Source organism: Heteronotia binoei, unplaced genomic scaffold, assembly GCF_032191835.1.
Source record: "Heteronotia binoei isolate CCM8104 ecotype False Entrance Well unplaced genomic scaffold, APGP_CSIRO_Hbin_v1 ptg001572l, whole genome shotgun sequence".
NCBI classification, from domain to species: Eukaryota; Metazoa; Chordata; class Lepidosauria; order Squamata; family Gekkonidae; genus Heteronotia; species Heteronotia binoei.
The window spans coordinates 48,727-70,329 of record NW_026800321.1 but is presented as its reverse complement, the minus strand read 5'-3'; the positions used below and the strand labels follow the sequence as shown (position 1 = coordinate 70,329).

Genomic DNA, 21,603 nt, shown 5'->3' with positions numbered 1-21,603 from the left:
ATGTTAGGCTGCCTCTATTATCCTGTTTTTCCTCTGGATTCCTTTAAAAAAATCGGTGTAACATTTGCTGCTCTCCAGTCTTCTGGTAAAGTGGCTGAATTTAGTGATAGGTTGCCTTTGTAAACAAGAACATCTTTAGTTGTGATGTGTGTTCTTATTATCTTACATCTTGTACAAAGTCATATTTTGCAGGAGCAGAGGGTATAATGAATAAAATAGACAGATAAATTATTCATCAGGCATCTGTCTATCCACTTGCTTTTCTTCTGAATCCAGAAAATGATTCAATTCCTGGAGTTACCAGAAAACAAAACCCCTAGACTAAAAACCATGAATAATAATTTAAAAACCCTTTTCTCTGTTCTAGATTGAGTTGTAGCAGTTCAGTTTCCAACATTCTCCTTTAAAAAAACAAAAAACCCAGGGCATTCCTCATATGAGGAATGCCTGGGTTTTTTGTTTTTTTTAACTACAGGCACGAATCAGCTCTGGAAAATCCCTGCAACTGCTACAACCTCCAATTAGACAAGACAGAAAAAAGATTTTCAGAACAAGTAATCCTATCAGCATGAGAGGATAAATAATCAACTGGAATTCTTGAAGAAACTAAAGTGTAGCTCGTACCAACAAAATTTCAGATTAACATTAATCTATATACTGCAATGGCTGTGAAGCCCAGCACGGTGGTATCTCTTCCAGCATCCTACATATATTATTCCACTGCAAACAAACTTCCATTTAAATTTCACACCAATTATTTATCGGCAATCCATATTGTTTCTACCATACCTTCCTTTGATTTGTGGATTTCATCCAATGTGTCTTGAGCACAGTAGACTTCCCGAACTTGTACCCCACCTCCACAAAGGACTGCCTGCTTCTGCCGCTGAGGGCCGTGCTGCTCTAGCAGGAGATAAACATCACATTCTTTCCATTCTGATGTCTTCCATGCATATCTTGAGGGAAATAAGAAACAAAGGACAATTGTTCCAAAGCCTTCTGGATGGTCTCTCTTATTTCAGAAATGTGTTATAACCTTGTAGGTAAATCCAGGTGGGCAGCCACATTGGTCTGAAGCAACAGAACAACCTTGGAGCCCAGGAGCACCGTTAAGGCCAACAAAGCTTTATTCAGAATGTCAGCTTTCATGTGCATGCACACTTCAGCAGGGTACCCATTTCATCGTCTGAGGAAGTGTGCATGCACACAAAAACTTGCATTCTGAATAAAACTGTGTTGGTCTTAAAGGTGCCACTGGACTCCAACTTAGTTCTGTTATCACCTTGCTGACTCTTAGATCACGATGCAAACATCAAACTCCTAGTAGGGTAAAATCCACAATATCAACAGCTTATTTGTAGGACCAACACAAAAGTACACAACTTTTTAAATTTTTTACAACACAGCTTGAAAATCTGGGGAGAACACAAAAACAGACTATATTTGTGGCCAAGTAAATAACCATTACCAGTTCTGCCATGAGTTATAGACACAGAAAATGCTATTCTTCTCATGATGATACCCATAACATAATCAATTTCAAATAAGAGATTATTCTTGGCCATGGTCATGCAGCTGTGGTAACATACATTAGATCCTAATGAATGTTCCTTGACTTCACAGATGCTCCAGAATGCAGAGGAATCTACTACACTAATCACAACACAGAGATAGGACTCCCCTGCTTTTCAGAAATGTGCAAATCTTACAATTTTTGCTATGTCTCAGGAACACAGACCTAGCATATTATCTTCATCACTCTGAAATACCAACTGTGTTGTGAATATTGCCTGAACTCTGGGAAATATATGGGCATGTGCTTTTCACTTCCACCAGTCCTTTGAAATGTGGGTTAGGGTAGAATACAGAGACTGGGGGGGCGGGGGGGGGGACTAAACATCAGATGTTTGAGAGCCACAAGACATGAAAATCAGATATTTGAGAGCTGGGAGGGTGGGAGTGAAGACAGGCAGGCAAATTAGATGGGGGAAGGAGAGGTGAAAAGAATGCATTCTCCAAGCTGTCAGTTGACTTGGCTTGGAGGCTTGATTTCAAGAGACAAATGCCTTTTCCAAGCCAGCAGATGGGGTGGTGGAAGCTTCAAGAGCCACACAATGTGTGTTAAGGAGCCACATGTGGCTCCCAGGCCACAGTTTGGCCACCCCTGCTCTATCATGATTCTGTCTTCTACCGTATTTGCTACCCTCCCAATGCAGCATCATCTGCAAATTTAGTAAGCAATCTCTTCTTCAGTGCCACAAGTAATTGCCCTAGTGGTTAAGCAGTAAGAGTATGTGATAAATACTTCCAGTTTCCAATTTTATATGAACTTTTAAAGGTGCTTATTTTAAAAAAAAATGCTGGCAGGCTCACAATTATTTGCTAAAACTGAAATCTATCATTTTGGCTCCACTTAAATTACCAGCATAAAAATAATGCCTTAAGTCATATTTAATGTGGATACAAACTTTAATTCAAAATGATGATGAAACTATGGGCGTTTTCGCACTGACCTTAATCGGCAGCGACGTCCCTCTTCACCGTGCAGGATCTGCGCGGATTTCGCACCAATTGCTGCGGAGCACCCAGAAGAGCCGCAAAGTCCCGCAGCTTTTGCGGCGCAAATGGAAACTGGTTTTTGGCGGTTTCCATTTGCGCCACAAAAGCCGCGGGACTTTGCGGCTCTTCCGGGTGCTCCGCAGCAATTGGTGCGAAATCCGCGCAGATCCTGCGCGGTGAAGAGGGACATCGCTGCCGATTAAGGTCAGTGCGAAAATGCCCTATGTCTAGTTAAAAAAGTAAAATGTTGTAATACACAAGAAATATTTGTAGAAATATGTATTTAATTTTGATCTACAGGACCTTCAAATGAACTGTTACTTAAACCGCACAACATTTTGTGTATATTTGGAAATAACCGGCACAAGGGAAAAACATATAGGAACAGATTTCTCTAAACAATATCATAAATTTTAACATAATAAATACGAAACTGTCTTCCCACTACACACAAATTATAATAGATGGAACTTTCTTTCATAGATACAACTTTAAAAAAAACCCTCCCTCAATAACATGATGTATCACTGTTTCCCATAAAGAGAATCTCACTTCTGAAAGAGCTAGCTAAAGAGCAACAAGTTAAATGTACTGTGTTTCACTTCCAATCACATTAAGCTGTCAAATTCCCTGGGGCTAAATGGAAATCAGTTCACAATACCAAATACTTAAGGACAGGTAAGTACTCTTATTTGGTCATTAATGTTTCAAGCAAATGTGTGTTGACTTAAATCAGTGTTTAGGTGAATAAGTAAAGATCAAAAGTAACTAGATTTGAAAACTAGAAGCCTCTTGAAAATATTCAGACTTGCTGAACCACAGTCAGTCAAGTATGAGTACAAGATGTAGAGCACCTTTCAAACCTACCTGCAGTATTAAGAATTTTAGAATAAAGTTAAATCTATCTCTGTTGAAAGTTAGATAAAGCAAAGCAAAAGCTTCCTGTGACACATCACTCAAAGGAATCTATATTTGCTTCAACAGAATACTCACTTTACATCATGACAACCAGCTCTGGGGCATTTCACTGAGTAAAGTTCATAATATTAAAGAAACAGTGTACACACCAAGCACTCAGCTTGCCTTTGATCCTGAACAATCATTGCAGACAAGAGCTTTAAAGTAAAATGCTAGAAACTTCACAAAAGGCACCACTGTCCTTGCATGGGAATTTAGGAATTGAAAATCCTCAGTAACCATAATACACTGTGGAGTGTTCCTTAAAATCTAGCTATTGTCAACAGGATGCAGCATCATTTACCTATGGGAATGTAGGCTGTTGGGCAGAGCAATGCAACTGCATGGCTGGCATGTTAGGAGGAGCAAATGTACCTAACCATTCTTGAACTGGGAGGAAAAGGGGCCCCCCTTTTAGAAAACCTTGTGTTTGCTCCAAGTGACTGCTTATTGCTAAAAGAATTTAAGATGAAAGAAGTTCAATTTCATTCCTATGTAGGACCCTGCTTCTGGGTAGTTCCTGAGGTGATGTCTTCTGCTGCAGACCCTCCCTCCTAGCCTCTGTTTGCTGAAATCACCTGCTGGGGAGGAGGTTGTCTCCCACCATCTCTTTGGATTGAAGCTGATTTCTTCTGAAGCAAGCCCTCCTGCCCTCTGTTGGCTGAAATCATTTCCTAGTGAGAAGACTGGCCCTCAGAACATCTTTTTAGATTGGTGGCTGGTTCTGAGGAACTGTGGAGGTCATCCTGGCAATGCCAGATTCTTTACAAAAATAGCACTTCCAGGGCATTGGCTACAGGACCTCAGGAGTTACCATCTGCCAAACCAAACTTTGCTAGAGGACAGTCATTTCAAACCTCAGATAATTAGCTGAGAGCTGCACTCTTAATGAACCCTGAGTAAGGTTCAATTCGATAGGCCATCACTCAGACAATAGGAATGCAGTGCAAATATCACAATCCAGTATTTCAAATCTGTATCAATCATCATCTTTTTTCCATTCACCTGGAAGAAAAATATATTTTCTAAAAGATTACTAGCTGTAAGAAAACCACTTTCCCCTTGTAAATATTTTGGTGAAGACATCCCGAACAGGTAGTACATAAAACAAGTCATGTGTGACTATAGGTAGCTGCACCTCATCAGATACAGTAAACAAAACCTCAGCTTTAGACCACTGCTTAGGGCTCACAGATATAGTCCCTGTGATCCATTTTAAGAAAATAGCAGGAAGACGTTATGGATACAGGCGGTGTATTTCAATCACATGACCTTCAACTAAAACAACTCACTGAACGCAGAGAATAAAATCAGTCAGACAATCTGATCCTTTTGTCTGACTGATTGACATAAATTGGGATGGAAAAGCAAAAATCAGCATACAAGATTTTGTTCGTAAGATCTAATCAAGCAACACTTTTTAAAAGTGTCCTCTCTCCTACTGATAGTTAAATGCATAGAGATGATGGGCAGCTTGCTGATTTTGAATTAACATGATTGGATCATGCACACAGCACTTGTGACCTGCCCACTATTTCCCTCAGAAAGATTATGCAAGTATGCCATCCCCTCTTCTGGATTAGGCAATAACAGAAAGGAACATTCTGAAACATTTTAATAAACAGCACCAGCACATGTCACGGCTGGGGCCGGGTCAGGCAAAGTCCAGAGGCAGTCCGAGGTCTGTAGCCAGCAAGCAGGAGTGTCCGAGGTGCCAAATCCAAATCGCTGTGCAAGTATCGCAGGTCCGAGGTCCGAGGTCCAGAAGCCGAGGTCAGGGAGTCCAGAAGTCAAAAGCCAAAGTCAGGGATTCAGGAACCAAAGTCAAGCCGGAGTGGATGCTAGAACGTCAGGGAGATGACTAGTTGCTTCCACAAAGCCTCCTCCCAAAGCCCACAGCTATATAGCCCTCTGCTGGCTGTTGCCCATTTGGGCTAATTGCTGGCTCTGGGAGGGAGCCAGGATCCTGTTACAACTCAAGCATCCTTGCTCTTAGGAGGGCCAGAATCCTCTCAAAACTCAGGACTCAGGGAGCGTCTTGCTTGTGAGCGTGCCGCCCTCCTCTGATCCCTGAGGTCCTGACGGAGGCGGTCACGCACACGAGCCACCCGAGAGGGCGAGGCAGGGGGGCTGGGATCTTCTTCAGCAGGAGGCAGGGGTACTGGTGCAGGTGGCAGGGGTACAGTTTCCTTGGCAGACTCGTCTTCCTCTGCAGGGTCCCCAGCACCCATGACACTATCCCCCCCCCCCAGGGCCCCCCTCCGTCGAGGGACCTGGGAGGTCGGGGTGGTCGTTGTGGAACTGTTGCACCAAGTCCGGGGCATGAAGATTGTCCACGGGCTCCCAAGACCGGTCTCCTGGGCCATATCCCTCCCAGTCCACAAGGTACTGGAGGCCTCCGCGATGGTACCGGGAGTCCAGGATCTGGCGCACCTCGTATTCTTCCTCGTCATCCACCAACACCGGTGGTGGCGGCGGTGGGCAAGGAGGCCAAGCTGGGTCAGGGGGTGCAGCTGGAACAAGGAGGGAGCGATGGAACACAGGGTGAATGCGGAGGTGAGGTGGCAACTGGAGCCTGAAAGCGACGGGGTTTATTTGGTCCATGACGGGGTAGGGTCCGATGAACCGCGCATCCAGCTTGTGAGACCGACCAGGCCGGCGCAGGTAGCGAGTCGAGAGCCACACCTGATCCCCCGGCTGGACTGGGGGGCCTTCCTGCCTCTTCCGGTCCGCAGCCAGTTTATAGGCTTCCTTGGCCCGCTGTAGCTGCTCTCGGAGCAAGTCTTGGCTGGCGCGGAGTTCTTGCAGGTAGGCCTCGACGGCGGGGACATTCGTGGGTGGCAGGATCGCCGGGAAGAACCGAGGGTGGTAGTCGTAGGTTGCAGCAAACGGGGTCCTTTGGGTAGACGAGTGGACCGCGTTGTTGTATGCAAACTCCGCTAGAGGCAACAGAGTGGTCCAGTCGTCCTGCTGGTAGCAGGTGTAGCAGCGGAGATATTGCTCTAGCGTGGCATTGGTGCGCTCTGTCTGACCATCTGTCTGCGGGTGGTAGGCTGAGGACAGGTGCACTCGAGTACCCAGGCTGGAATGGAGGGCTTGCCAGAACCGAGAGGAGAACTGGGGCCCCCGGTCTGAGATCAGGTGGGCTGGGAGTCCGTGCAGACGAAAGATGTGTTGCAGGTAGAGCTGAGCTGTCTCCTGAGCTGTGGGAAGTTTCGGGCACGGAATGAAGTGGGACATCTTGGTAAATAGGTCGACGACCACCAAGATGCAAGTCTGACCTTTGGATCGTGGGAGTTCCGTGATGAAGTCCATCGAGATGGTATCCCAGGGTCCTGAGGGTGCGGGCAAGGGCTGTAACAACCCCGAGGGTTTGGCCGGGACATCTTTGGCCCGCCGACAGACGTCACAGGAGCTGACATAACGGGCAACATCAGAGCGAACTCGTGGCCACCAGAATTCTCGCGTCAGCAAGTGGGTGGTCTTATGCTGTCCGAAGTGCCCAGCGGGCAACGAGTCGTGGGTCAGGCGTAGCACTTCTGGGCCCGGGCGGCACATAGAGGCGTTCGCCCGGGCGGCACATAGAGGCGTTCGCGGTGTAGCAAGAGACCGCCTCGAGTCGTGAACTCGCCTGCCGAGTCATCTTGGAGGGCCTGGAGGTGTTGCTGGACCCAGGGATCGTTGGCCTGGCTAGCACGAATGTCCTCCACGAGTGTGGGTGTAGTGGAGGTGGCTGCAAACACTGAGGGCGGCAGGATGGGAGCAGCGGGCGCGGCCTCAGTTGAAGCAGGGGCATATTCCAGTTTCCGGGAGAGTGCATCTGCTTTCCGGTTCTGGGTATGGGGGATGTAGGAGATCTGGAAGTCAAAGCGAGAGAAGAATAGGGACCACCGGATCTGGCGCTGGTTGAGACGGCGGGTGGTCTGGAGGTGCTCTAAGTTCCGGTGGTCGGTGAGCACTTGAACAGGGTGGCGAGCCCCTTCGAGGTAATGCCTCCAAACCTCAAAAGCCGCCTTGATTGCGAGCAACTCTCTCTCCCAGATGGTGTAGTTCTTCTCCGCAGCGGTGAGCTGGCGCGAGTAATAGGCGCAGGGCTGGAGTGGCTGAGATGGCTTCTCGCGCTGGGACAGCACTGCTCCCAGGGCCACGTTGGATGCATCAGCTTCCACCGTAAAGGGAAGCTGGGGGTCAGGGTATCTCAGGAGTGGCCCGGTGGCAAAACGGGTCTTCAGAGTGGAGAAGGCGTTATCGGCCTCTGGGGACCAGTGGAAAGGTTCTTTGGGGCGGAGTAGTTGAGTCAGGGGCGTGGTCAGAGATGCATAGGCCGGGATGAATTGCCGATAATAGTTGGCGAAACCAAGGAACCGCTGCAGGTCTTTGCGATTCTGAGGGGCCTGCCAGGTCAGGACCGCTTCCACTTTTTTCGGGTCCATGAGGATTCCCTGTGGTGACACAATGTGACCAAGGAACTCGACGGAGCGCAGGTCAAAGTCGCACTTCTCCAGCTTGGCGTAGAGGCCATGGGCTCGTAGGCGCTGCAGGACCTGGCGGACGTGCTCGGCGTGCTGGGCAGGATTGCGGGAGTAGATTAGGATGTCATCCAGGTATATGATCGCGAAGCGGTCGAGCAGGTCCCGGAATACATCATTCATGAACCTCTGGAAGACAGCGGGGGCGTTGGTCAATCCGAAGGGCATCACCAGGTGCTCGTACTGCCCGTATCGGGTCCCAAACGCGGTCTTCCATTCGTCTCCGGGCCGTATGCGCACCAAATTGTATGCTCCGCGGAGGTCCAGCTTGGTGTAGATTTGGGCCCCCTTTAAACGATCCAAGAGTTCAGGGATCAGTGGCAGAGGGTACCGGTCGCGGATGGTGATCTTGTTCAGGGCCCGGTAGTCATTGCACAGCCGGAGCTCCCCACTTTTCTTCTTCACGAAGAGGACTGGAGCAGACAGGGGAGAAGTTGAGGGTCGGATGAATCCGCGTTTCAGGTTCTTGTCCAGGTAGTCTCGCAAAGCTGCCAACTCAGGCTCCGACATTGGGTACAGACGCCCCACCGGGAGTGGTGCCCCAGGTACCAAATCAATGGCACAGTCATAGGGTTGGTGAGGGGGAAGCTGATCTGCTCCTGTCTCCTCAAAGACATCGGCGAAATCCGCATACTTCTGAGGGAGCTGAGGACCACCACTCGGGATGCCGGCTGCTAGAGTGGTGGGAGGAGTCAGATGGGGGCATGGGTCTCGGAAGCGTAGTTCCTGCTGGGCCCAGTCCACAATGGGGTTGTGCAGCTTCAGCCAGGAAAGGCCTAGAATCAGCGGGAAGCGAGGCATGCAGGCGACATCAAACTGTAGCTGTTCTTGGTGCTGCTGGACGTGGAAGGTGATGGGACAGGTCTCCTGGGTGACGGGGCCAGAACGGAGGAGGCGCCCGTCAATAGCGTCCACCAGCGTTGGAGTCTCTTTTGGCTGCACTGGAATCTGGTGCTGCTTTACAAAGGCGGCATCTACGAAACAGTGGGCTGCTCCCGAGTCCAGCATGGCATACACAAACAGCCAGCGTCCATCGGGCAGACGGAGTTTGACTGGTAGCAGGAACGGGCCCGGGGTATCAGCCTGTTGTTCGGAGGACCCAGCTAGTCGCCCCAGGCTGGAGGGTCCACTTACGCCTGGGGCTGGCCTTTTGGCGGCGGTGGCAATGTAGGTCCGGGTATCCGATGTTTAGCAGGGCAGCCAGAGGCATAGTGGCCTGCCGTGCCGCAGTAGAGGCACAGGTTCTGCGTGCGACGTCTGGCCTTTTCTTCTGGAGTCAGGCGGGGTCAAGCAACTCCAAGCTGCATAGGCTCACCCTCGTCTCTGGTACTAGCTGGGGATGGGAGAGGAGCCAAGTGGCATGGCGCAGGGAGCTGGCGCCCTCGGGTCTTGGCTTGGCGGCGACTTTCCAGGCGGCCATCGATGCGGAGGCAGAGGGTGATAAGTTCCTGGAGCGTGGGGGGCCACTCCACCCTGGCCAGTTCGTCCAGGACTTCCTCTGCCAACCCCTCGGTAAACTGGTCCGTCTGAGCAGCCTCATTCCACGCCAAGTCTTGGGCCAGGAGCTTGAATTCGGTGGCATACTGAGCCACCGAGGACTGGCCTTGTTTCAGGGCCCTGATTTTCCGGTTGGCTGTGGCTGCTTGGACTGGGTTGGAGAAGGCAGCAGACAGGTGGGCCTCAAACCCCTGGTAATCAGTCAGTAGGGGAGAGGACCCAACCAGTAGGGGTGTGGCCCACTTGGCCACCTGCCCCTTTAACAGACTAATGATAAAACACACCTTCGTCTTGTCATTGGGGAAGTCCCGTGCTCTTAGTTCAAAGTACAGCTGACACTGTGCCAGGAAAGCAGGAAATTCTTCCACGGCACCCCCAAATCTGTCAGGTGGGGGAACTGGGCACTTGGCTGGAGCACTGGCCACAGGTTGTTGCTGCAAGTGCACTACTGCCTGTGTTAGCTGCTGTACCTGGGCTTGGAGCGCAGCCAGTAGTTCGGTGGTTTCACTTGCTTCAGCCTCCATCCTGTGGAGTGGGTGTTTGTCGGGTGGAAGCAATCTGTCACGGCTGGGGCCGGGTCAGGCAAAGTCCAGAGGCAGTCCGAGGTCTGTAGCCAGCAAGCAGGAGTGTCCGAGGTGCCAAATCCAAATCGCTGTGCAAGTATCGCAGGTCCGAGGTCCAGAAGCCGAGGTCAGGGAGTCCAGAAGTCAAAAGCCAAAGTCAGGGATTCAGGAACCAAAGTCAAGCCGGAGTGGATGCTAGAACATCAGGGAGATGACTAGTTGCTTCCACAAAGCCTCCTCCCAAAGCCCACAGCTATATAGCCCTCTGCTGGCTGTTGCCCATTTGGGCTAATTGCTGGCTCTGGGAGGGAGCCAGGATCCTGTTACAACTCAAGCATTCTTGCTCTTAGGAGGGCCAGAATCCTCTCAAAACTCAGGACTCAGGGAGCGTCTTGCTTGTGAGCGTGCCGCCCTCCTCCGATCCCTGAGGTCCTGACGGAGGCGGTCACGCACACGAGCCACCCGAGAGGGCGAGGCAGGGGGGCTGGGATCTTCTTCAGCAGGAGGCAGGGGTACTGGTGCAGGTGGCAGGGGTACAGTTTCCTTGGCAGACTCGTCTTCCTCTGCAGGGTCCCCAGCACCCATGACAGCACAGACATTCATGCAATCATTCAATCCATACTACTTTAAAACAACAACAACAACAACACCACTTGGTTACACCAACTACTGACAGTCACCAGGCTATAACATCAGCAACAGTGAGCTAATCAATTCTAAGGAGAGAGATCAGATAAAAGGACATAAACCTTTTCCATGACCATCAGCCACTGAACTGCTAACTAAGCATGTTCACAATAAAATTGTGGCTTGTGGTTTGATTAAAGCTCAGTTTGATTAAAGTTGTGACCTCTGAGTATAGACATTTGTTTGTTTAAAACTAGGATTTCAAACTGGAGTTTACATCCAATTTGTAATACTGAGGGGGCAGGAGAAAAGGAAACTAAAGAACCACCAAACCATGCATATCACCGAAATAAGTCCATTACTGAGTTGCCTTCATCAAGTCTACTGTGTGATTAGAATTATAGAGTTCAAAGAGACCTCCAGGATCATCTAAGCCAATCCTCTGCACAATGCAGAAAATTCACAAATACCTCCCCCCACACCCCCAGCAACCCCTGTTCCATGTCCAGAAGATGGCAAACAACACAAAACAAAAACCCCCTCAAGATTCCTGGCCAAAGTGGCTTCGAGAAAATTGTTTCCAGACCCCAAAGTGGTGATCAGCATTTCTCTGGGCATGGATCCTTCAAGCCTTTCCATAATAGGCCAAGTTAATGCTGGGTGGCACCGTGGGGGCAGACATTGTTCTCCCTGAGGTCTAACTGGTTGTCTTGTTGATTTGTAAACTGGTCTAATCTCTGCATGTAACTTCTTGATCTCCTATTAAGGTATGTATAGGCTTCCCAATCCCCAGGTCCCAGTGAGGGATCCCCCGGTTTTGCAGGCCCCTTCCCATTCCCAGTCAGCTGATTGGTGGGGGGAAGCCCCTCCCCAACAGCCATCATGTACCTTTCCACTTCAGAAGGCTAGAGGAAGCTTAGAAACGGCTTTCTTTTTAGAAGGTATGTGTGCTTTTAAATCTGTAGGATTTAGGCTGAATGGGGGTGGGGTGAGCCGCAGAACAACATAGCTGCTCCCAGTGAAACTGCCAGAAAGGAAGGGAAACCAGCACAACCAATGGAGAGTTTGTTGTACATTCCTTTCAGAAGTCATTTGCACAGTAAAATAGAAAGTAGAGTAAAATAGAAGCTTTGGTTTCCCTCTATTAGTCTGAAGAATTTGGTTGAATATACAGCAGATAGTTACACTCAACAATTGTGAGTAAATTGCCCCTGTAAGATCACAAAAGTGTGGGATTGTAAACTATTTTCACTGCTCTATGTGGAGGGGAGGGGGATGTTCAGCTGCAGGGAGAAGAGAAGATGAAGACTGTACTTAGGGGAACTGCACTGCTGTATTTGTATTATTTATTTTAGGGAATGTGAAAGTCTCCTGGCTCCACTCCCAAAGTCCCCAGATATTTTCTGAGTTAGACTTGGCAACCCTCCGTATGTAGGTATGATTTATATTCAGAGACTGAACTGAACCATTATAGGTTGTCAGTCTTTTCACTTTACCCATCTCATCTAGAAAGCTCTTATTAAGATCTGTGATATGTCACTAGACTTATCTACAGACAATGTATGAATAATACCCTTGCCCTTCAGTTTTAACTCAAATAGATTACTGTTTTATTTTTTCATCCCAAGTATATGCTTTTTCTGTCACACAGTCGACATTTCATCCAGACTTCAGCTAACCTACTGGGGCGCCAGGGCCCGCTCGCCCTCTCAGCAAAAAAGGCATTGCCTAGGGTGTCGGTGTGTGTGTGTGTGCTGAATTGGCTCCCCCCCCCCCTTTCCGGTACCCAAGACAAATGTCTAATTTTTCCTCACTACCGCCACCACTGTAGTCACCATTTGTCTGTTGGCTGGTGGTGGCGGCAGGTCACCTTCTGCACCCCCTGGCTCAATGGCATGCTCAGAGGAGTGCCACTAGCCTCAGCCCTACCAGCTTTGAAGTGGGCATCTCAGCATTCTCTCTTAAGAGAGCTCTGGATGAGGCTTCACTCCCCCTCACTTCCGGTTCCAGAAAGGAGGGGGAACGAAGCCTTGTCCAACACTCTCTTAAGAGTGAACGCTGAGATGTTCACGTTGAAGTGGGTAGGGCCAAGGCTAGTGGTGCTCTTCTGAGCACGCCAGGGGGCAGCGGAGTGTAGTGCCGTGCTGCAGCACTTTAGAAAAGAAGGGTAGGGAGGGGGGCGGCAGCCTGGCCTGGTATGTGTGTGCACACGCATGCCTAGGGCTCCCAGGGGCTTGGGCCAGTGAGGGGATGGGCAGTGAGTCTGTCTGGGGTGCCACGCACCCTAGGGCCAGTCCTGTGGGGCTTCTTCATGGATGGAAATTTTACATCAAAGAATGGATAATGTAAGAGGATAGAATATATCCTTAGCTCCTAACCCCACCAATTTACTTGCATGTAAAGGGCCTGACGGGACTTTGTCCATGGGGTCGCAGAAAGTCAGACTTGACTGTGCAACTGAACAACAAAGGTGTTTAATCTCCAAACTAACTACAGTGATGGAAATTTGTGTCTCAAGTGCTCTCTACAGTTTCTTTAATGTAGCTCTGAAAAATTCCAGGGTCCCTTATGCTACCACCTTGGCATTTGAAGCTTTTTTGAAGGGTAGTCTGAATTAATTAGATGAATATTAAAAAAAAAATATGTATCCCTCTCTCAAATATGCATCCATATATATTTTCACCCAACACGGTTCACCAGCCAAGTAAGTGGGCCCAGAATAACATAAACCATTTCTGGATCAAAATCTCTCCCACTCAGGAAAACCAAAAGGTATAAAGCATACCTTGGGCATGGATGAAGATGTCCTCCTCCTCCTCCAATGTTGCATGCTTCTCTTTCTTCTGTTTCAGGACATTCCTTCCCAGCCCCTATGGCAATATGCGTTATATTCCGAGTTCTGCTTCGGAATCCTGGTGACAGATCCCCTGAGTGACAAGCCTTTGAGCAAGTGCTCCATGAAGACCAATCTGATGTTTCACAGTCTTTAGGCATAACACAGGACTGAAAGGTCAAAAGGATGGTTTCTTGCACACAAAGGCTGTGATAAGAAAGTATTTGGTTAAAATAAAAACCTGAAGACCACAAATTCTAGCAAAATTGGCAGTCATATTTTTGGCAAGCCTTAATTTGTTCTCTTCTGGCTAACAAAAAGAAGGTAAGGAGAAAAGAAGCATGAATTTCTACTTCTTTGCAATGTGGTATAAGATCACAATACTGCAACAGAAGATTGTGGGTACACAAAAATAACCCTGGTGAGTCTGTCCCACAACTACAGGGCTGGCTGATGATAAAGCCTGGGCTAGGAAATTTCAACATATGTGAGAAAGGTATGGGAAAGCCAGGCATAGAATGCAACGTCCAGAAATAAGTTTATTCTTAACATAATAAAGATGTGAATGTACGTTTCTCCAAATGAAAGACAAGCTTAATAAACCCTTTCTTAATAATCTTGCATTACGTTACATTTTTATAACAGGATCACAGCATTTAATTACACATAATGGAAAGTTAATAACATTAAATGTAGCACAAAATTACAAAGGTACAAATGTGAACCCCAAACTAATTTCATTGATATATGCATTGGTATGTGCTAACTGAAACAGGATCCTGCAACCAAGTTATTTAGAAACCCTGGAAGATTTTATACAAATAATATTATAATAGTTACTGGGTAATTACAATTGTTAATTGCTAACATTCAAGGATGATCTGTTGATATTTCATAATTAGTCATTAAACAGTGGGAATGTTTAAAGGGCAAACTATGCAGGATCAGGTAGAACACCAGTCTTTTTTCTGTATATTAAATATACAAAGAGAGAAGTTTATCGCAGAGGTGGCCAAACTTGCTTAACGTAAGAGCCACACAGAATAAACATCAGATGTTTGAGAGCACGAAGAAAGGAAGGGAAATATATGGGGAGAGAGAAGGCAAGGAGAGGTGGAAAGAAAGCAACTTAACTTTAAATGCATTCTCCAAGCTGCCTGCCAGCTGGCTTGGCTTGGAGAAGCGATTTAAAGGGAGATATGCTTTCTCCAAGCTAGCTGAGAGGGCAGTGGGGGCTTCAAGAGCCACATAATATGTGTGAAAGAGCCACATGTGGCTCCCGAGCCGCAGTTTAGCCACCTCTGGTTTATCAGTATTTGCTTAAAAGCTGGATGTGTATGTATATTGTTCTATGGAAATCAAGCAGCATATTTCTAAATAAGCAGATATTTCAAAAAATGTCATGTCTCTTATTGCAAGGATATTTGACCTTTATGGCAAAAGTTGTTCTGGAAGAAGTGATATAAGACATTGGGTGAGAGCACACAAGAGATTTGGCCTGACCTAGCCATGTCTCCTGTCTGGATTTAATGTGTGTGATCACACAAACACACACATCTGCTCCCCAAGTCCCGCCTGTACTTACCTCATTTTAGAACGGGCTGGGACTGGATTAAATAGTTACCGGGAACTTGCCAGTAGCAAACCTCTAAAATACATACAGGGCACATTTCCCAGCTGCCTGAATGGCTGGGGTGTGCAATGCATCCACCCCACATGTGCAGGAGCAGTCTGAATGCTCCACTTGTGCATATGCAGCCCATGCCTCTCCCAGCAGCAGGGCGGGGCCTGTATGATTGCCACATCAAATTCTCAGTGTGTTCCCAGTCATTATCTTTAACAATTTTGTCTATGGGATGTGTGAAGTAGATGCTTTTATTCAGGGTCAATAGAGAATATAAATTTTGGGAGAAAGTGAAGCTGGTCTTTACTTCAGTGCTTCATGTTGCTCCTACAACAGTTTAGTGATCCTGAATGGGGAGGGTCGTAAAAGAGGCTTCCAGCTGGAGAAAGTCCTGATATTTTTTACAGCAAAAAAGAAACAAAAATATAAATCTTAGCGTGCATTCACACACACTAAATAACGCACTTTGCAACTGGATTTTTACTGTGTAATAGCAAAATCCACTTGCAAACAGTTGCCTTAGAGTGAGAAGCCATGGAGAACTGCATATTCCTTAACACACGCACTCACATATTCTTAACACCTTCTATAATTGGTACGCATTGCTGCAGGTAATGTAGACTTTTTCTGTTGTCAGTTTCAAAGAATCCATAGGTGGTAAAGCATTTCCTGTTTACCCAACAAAATATATTTATAGTATTATTGAGATAGTATATGCAAAATGTTTTGAATATTCAGTGATATATAAATGCAAGCTATCAAACACTCACAGAATTTGAAAACTGATGGAAAATGAAGGATAGGGGAAGACTTCAAGTATCACTCCTAGTAGGGCACTATCCAACAGGTGTTCATGAAATGTGCTGAAGGAAGCTGATCCATGAAGTGATCCCCGTTCCCTTACTGCCTATGGACCATGTTGTAATTTGTCAATTGTATATTGGATTTAATTACTGAAATTCTTGTTAAATTATGAGCATACAGGAACTGAAGTAAACATAATTAAAAGCAGGCTATATATTTAAAACCAAATCATGAGGGAGAAATCTCAGGATCCAGCATGACAATCTGAACTGTGCTGACCAATAAAATACTTTTTGCCTAACCACTCCACATCCACCAGCATCATAAACAAGAGTAAAGGGTATATTTGCAGCCAAGGAATTGTGTGAATATTTCTGCAATATTTTTTCATGAAAATTAGACACCCCGTATGCAGTGGACCCCTTCTCTTTTCCACATTAATTTAAATCAAATGTGCAATTGGAAGATGTCAGAAGAAGATATGGGCAGGATCTGGAGAATCACATGAACCCAAATTTCTTCAAAAATATATAAAGTAATTGAATTTTCCCCTAATCTAAACCCAGATATGAGTGATCAGATATTTTACATTTCATTCTTCCAGAAAATGAGAAAGTAGATATTTCAGTAAGTGCAATAGGAGTGTTAAAACGTATGGTGATCAGTGCTCCCGCTAAGCTGCGTTGGAGTGAGCTTTGGGGTCACAGTTTTTTAGCTTTGGGGTCACACTTTTTTTCTCTTAGCTCAGAAAAAATGGCCCCAGAGCAAACTGATTTATGGAGTAGCTCACAATTTTAATGCCAAAAGCTCACAAAGTAGAATTTTTGCTCACAAGCCTTCACAGCTTAGAGAGAACACTGAGGGTGACTGAAGGGACTTCATATCCAGAGGCAGCAAATCTCTGAATGCCAGTGCTAGGAGGTAGCAGTAAGGGAGGGCTTGGCTGCGTTGGCCAGTTAGTTTGGTCCTCTAAGGCAACTGTATGAAATAGTATGCTGAATTAGACAGCCCAGTGGCCTAATCAGTAGACTCTATTTATGCTCTTATATACCATTAGTCCATTATTCAGCACAACCCATACAAAAAGGGTAAATGACTTTGATAGAAAAAAAGTGCTAAGTTTCACTACCGTGTTTACATAAAGCTTTTATGGGTATCAGTATACTGATGTAAGTACAGCAGCAGCCCAGGTTGCCACTACACTGGCGGAAGAGAAGCCAGCAATTTCCACTAATGTCCACTCCCATTGTGGCCCCTGCATTGCCTCTGAATGTCCCTTGATCCCTCAGGAGGAGGATTTCAGGTGGTTCGGTAGACTGCATCAAGAGCCAGGAAGCAGGGAAGAACAATCCTGCCAACTTCACTTTCCTGGCAGAATGTAGCATCCAGTCCACAGAAAACGATTTTAGATGTTCACTGATGGATATATCCTTCCTTCGTATTCCCCACCCCGTCCAAGGATTTCATGACATTTGCTGGTAGCAAGAGAGATCATTATACCTATCCAAAGATCACTGATCTCCCTTCCCTATATCTATTAACTGAGCATGGCCATCTCTAAAAAACAGCGGAAGACATTTGCTGTGTTTTGGTGATTAGATTTAAGCAAGTTAGAGATTTCAGTCTATTTTAGCTTACTTCACTACACAGCAAACAGATTAACTTCTGGTTTTAATTATTTGTGCTGGTGCACGTAGTAGCAAGAATAGCTTAACATCTGTGCAACACTACTGGTGCTTTGCTCTGTAAAGCTTCGGTGACAAAGATACTGGCAGCTGTTGATCAGGAAAGAATGTGGCCTATTTAGAACAACAGAAATTCTGTAACGAATCAAAAGTTGGTTTGGGTCAGCTCTGTGGTTTACAAATTACTCTCACAATAATCTGACCAAGCAGTTATTCCCAATTTCAGCATGCCTCTAAAAGCATGTGTGTGTGTGTGTTGCTTCCCCACCATGATGTTAATAGGTTTTCAATGGTAGTTTAATATGAATAAAAGGGTCTTACCTCAACACAACATTTTTCCCATCGCTTCTTGTACACCTCACCTGCCTTGTTTGATAGCCAATCTCTACATCCAAAGATTTAGAACTGTGGTGTTTAAACCTGTGGAAATTTTGCATATTCTCAACCACATGAAGTTTGAAAGTGCTTTGTTCTGTAGAATCTGAACTGAAGTCCAACATAGTTCTCCCAATCACATTCATTTCTTTAAGGCGAGGCAGTCGACATTTACTCCAAGATCCAACTTTAAGACTGTAAGTATATTCCTCTTCCACATGAGAACAAGAGATAAAATCACTGCAAAACCTTGATTCAGTGAGGTTTGGACATTTGGCTCCACCATAGAGCGGAGGAGCAATAATGGAACGCGTTCTGTGCTGTAAACTCTTTCCACAGTGTCTCCTACATACAGACCAGGAGGAGAAATCTGACACCACACAATCCCGGGGACAGGGAATTAGGCAAGCTTGTTCCATAGGTGGCCGGGGGAGGAAATATTCACATATCTCATTTGCAACAACTGTTCTGTTCAGTTTTTGTACGCACTGTACACGTCTGTGTTGTGATCCATGCTGTGCAGTTACACACTCTGAAGTCCTTGTCTTGACTTCACCATGAGCAAAAGGAACTAGAACACACATGTGCCATTCTGAAACTTCCCACTCAAAGAGTTCAAGATGCCAGTCACATATTTTAAAGCAGGTCCTTTGGCTATCAGGTCTATCACTTTGTTCACAGTTCGAATGGTGGGTTGTCCAGCCTTCTGAATGGACACACCAAACTATACGGCTCTGAACACCACCTGAACCACAGTCACCTATGCATCGGCCCCAATGACCTAAAAAATAGAGAGAGATGGTCAATCATTTAAGTTGCCTGCACCCACTGCATTATCAAATAGAGATACACTCTGAATTCCTGTTTAGACATCTCACTTTCACTTTCATAATCATAATGAAACTAACTGATCTCAGAGGAGACAGGCAACTACAATTCTCCAAACACAAAAGTATAAGAAATAAGAACACAAGAACAAAAGAAGAGCCCTGCTGGATCAGAACAGTTGGTCTATCTAATCCAACATCCTGTCTCACACAGTGGCGACCAGTTCCTCTGGAGGCCAGCAACAAGGAATAGAGACCAAGTTCTTACCCTGATGTTGCCTCCTGGCTCTAGGAGGCTTCGTGCCTCTGAATGCAGCAGTTCCCCTCAGTCACCATGGCTAGTAGCCATTGATAGACTTATCCTCCATAAATCTATAAAACCCTCTTTTAAAGCTGTTTATTCCTGTGGTCATCATGACATCCTCTGGCAACAAATTCCACCTTTTAATCATTCTCTGTGTAAAGTAGTATTTTCTTTTGTCCATCCTGAACCTACTTCCCATCAGTTACACCGATATCCTTGAGTTCTAGTTTTTTGGGGGGAGGGAGAAAATATTATCTTTTGCCAACTCCCTCCACCCCATGCATAATTTTATAAATGTCTATCACACACACACACCCTTAGTTTTCTCCTTTTAAACTGAAAAGTTTCACACTCTTCAGCTTTTCCTCATAGGGAAGGTGCTCCAACCCCTTAATGATCTTTGTTGCCCTCCTCTGAACTTGATCCACCAAGAAAGGAACAATTAACATGCTTTCTATTACTCTGCCATCTCCTTCTGCCCTCCCACACAGGCTTCTCATAACACTTGAGCCCACAATGCGATACCCTCGGAAGCTTGGATGCCCACCAATACCTTTCCTGGAGCCCATCAAGAGATTATAGGAAGCGGATGGGTCTCTTGTCCTGCAGGGCTTTTGACTGCCTACTAGAAATCTAGCTGTGCAGATTTTTTTAAAAAAAATCCTTCAGCAAGAGCTGCCCTCGTAGCATAAGAACCTTCACTGAGTGGTAGAAGGTAAACTGTGTGTATGCAAAAAAATATTTTAAACAATATGTTAATTTTAAAAGGTAATTTCTTAAAGAGAGTTTTTTTTCTGAAATGCTGAAGAGTTACTATTAGATTTATGTATAACTTCACTACTTTACACTTGGTAAGTGACCTCTGCCTAAGGTTGCCAGCCTCCAGGCGGGGCCTGGAGATCCCCCACTTTTACAACTGATCTCCAGCTGGCAGAGATCAGCTCCCCTGGAGGAAATGGCTACTTTGAAGGGAGGACTCTATGGCATTGTACAATGCTGAGGCCCCTCCACTCTCCAAACCCCTTCCTCTTCCAGATTCAGCCCCAAAGCCTAAAGGTATTTTCCAACGTAGACCTGGGCAACCCTACCTCTTCCTCCTGTGGCAGCTATTTTGTGGTTGCACTTGCCACCCCGTATCAGAATTTGAAAAGTGTCACAGGCTCAAAAAGTTAGGTAGATGCATAAGCTCACAGTTCTAGAAAACCACACCGCTTTAGTCCTGTACTTAAACAATTTTTCAGTTTTTAATGAAAACAGGTAGTTTATAAATTATGTACTCATTTATAGTACATACCATTCAACAGATAAAGTAATAATATTTTCTTGTAATTTGTTTAGGAGTAAGTTCAACCCAACACATAGCAACTAAAAAACCTAATTTGTTTACCACAGTTTCTCCAGGTTGTTATTCAAGTTTGCCAAGCTGTGGAGTTTACCACAGTTTCTCCATGTTGTTATTCAAGTTTGCCATCTAAAAAGAAAGTTTTCTTTCAGAATAAATGGGACCAACTTTACCACTCGATAAAATCTAATGATAATAAGGCTTTCTGGAGAATCATTTCGGGTAATCTAAAAAACAATTCTGTTACTGACCCAAATATTTCTGCGCAAACATGTGTTGATTACTTCTCTAACATTTTTGCTGCTCCATGTGTATCCCCTCCTATCTTAGCAAACCTCCCAGTTACTGATATGCCGGTCTGGCTTCCAGTAACTCTAGAGGAAATCAGTGATTTATTGAAGGATTTAAAAGCGGGTAAAGCACCAGGCCCTGATGGCCTTCCCGCTGAGGTATTCACAAAGTTTGCCGATTGGTAGCTCTTGCCCCTTGCAAAATTGTTCTCTTTCATTGATCTGCATGGCTCCCTCCCAGACTCTTGGCTTGATTCTATAATTGTCCCAATTTACAAAAAGGGGGGATTGGAGTTACCAGAATATTTCCGGCCCATTAGTTTATTATCTGGACAAATCATATGCCAAACATTTAGAACTCCGATTAACTGACTGGATGAGCCTAGGCAACATCATAGCTCCTGAACAAATTGGCTTCTCCAAAGGCAAATCTGCTATGGACCATTGCTGCACTCTGGCCTTCCTTACTGAAAAATATATGCATACCGGGACAAAAAATTATATGCTGCCTTCATCGACTTGAAGGGCACATTTGATTCAGTAGATAGAGCCCAACTATGGATTAAACTAGGTTTCCTGGGAATGGAACCTCGTCTGCTGTTTCTCTTGAGGAAACTTCATTCTAATACTTTTTGCCAAGTGAAATTTTCTTCTAGTGGTTGACTTGACTAGCAAAATCCCAGTGTTAAAGGGGGTTAAACAAGGTTGCGTACTGGCCCCGCATCCTTTAAATTTATTTTTAACTGACCTGGTACAATTTTTGAACCCTATTAATGGCCATCCGCCT

General features: G+C 45.9%; 1 protein-coding gene across 1 annotated transcript; it reads right to left on the bottom strand.

Moving 5' to 3' along the window:
* Positions 1–789: 789 nt before the first annotated feature.
* On the bottom strand, positions 790–18,829 carry LOC132565767 (thrombospondin type-1 domain-containing protein 7B-like; the record flags this gene model as incomplete). The annotated part of the gene is made up of 3 exons (XM_060230499.1): positions 18,000–18,829; positions 13,518–13,772; positions 790–956 (listed from the first exon to the last, which is right to left on the bottom strand). Coding segments are annotated over exons 1-3 (1,060 nt in total), but the record flags the coding sequence as incomplete, so codon positions are not given.
* Between the last annotated feature and the right edge of the window lie 2,774 nt (positions 18,830–21,603).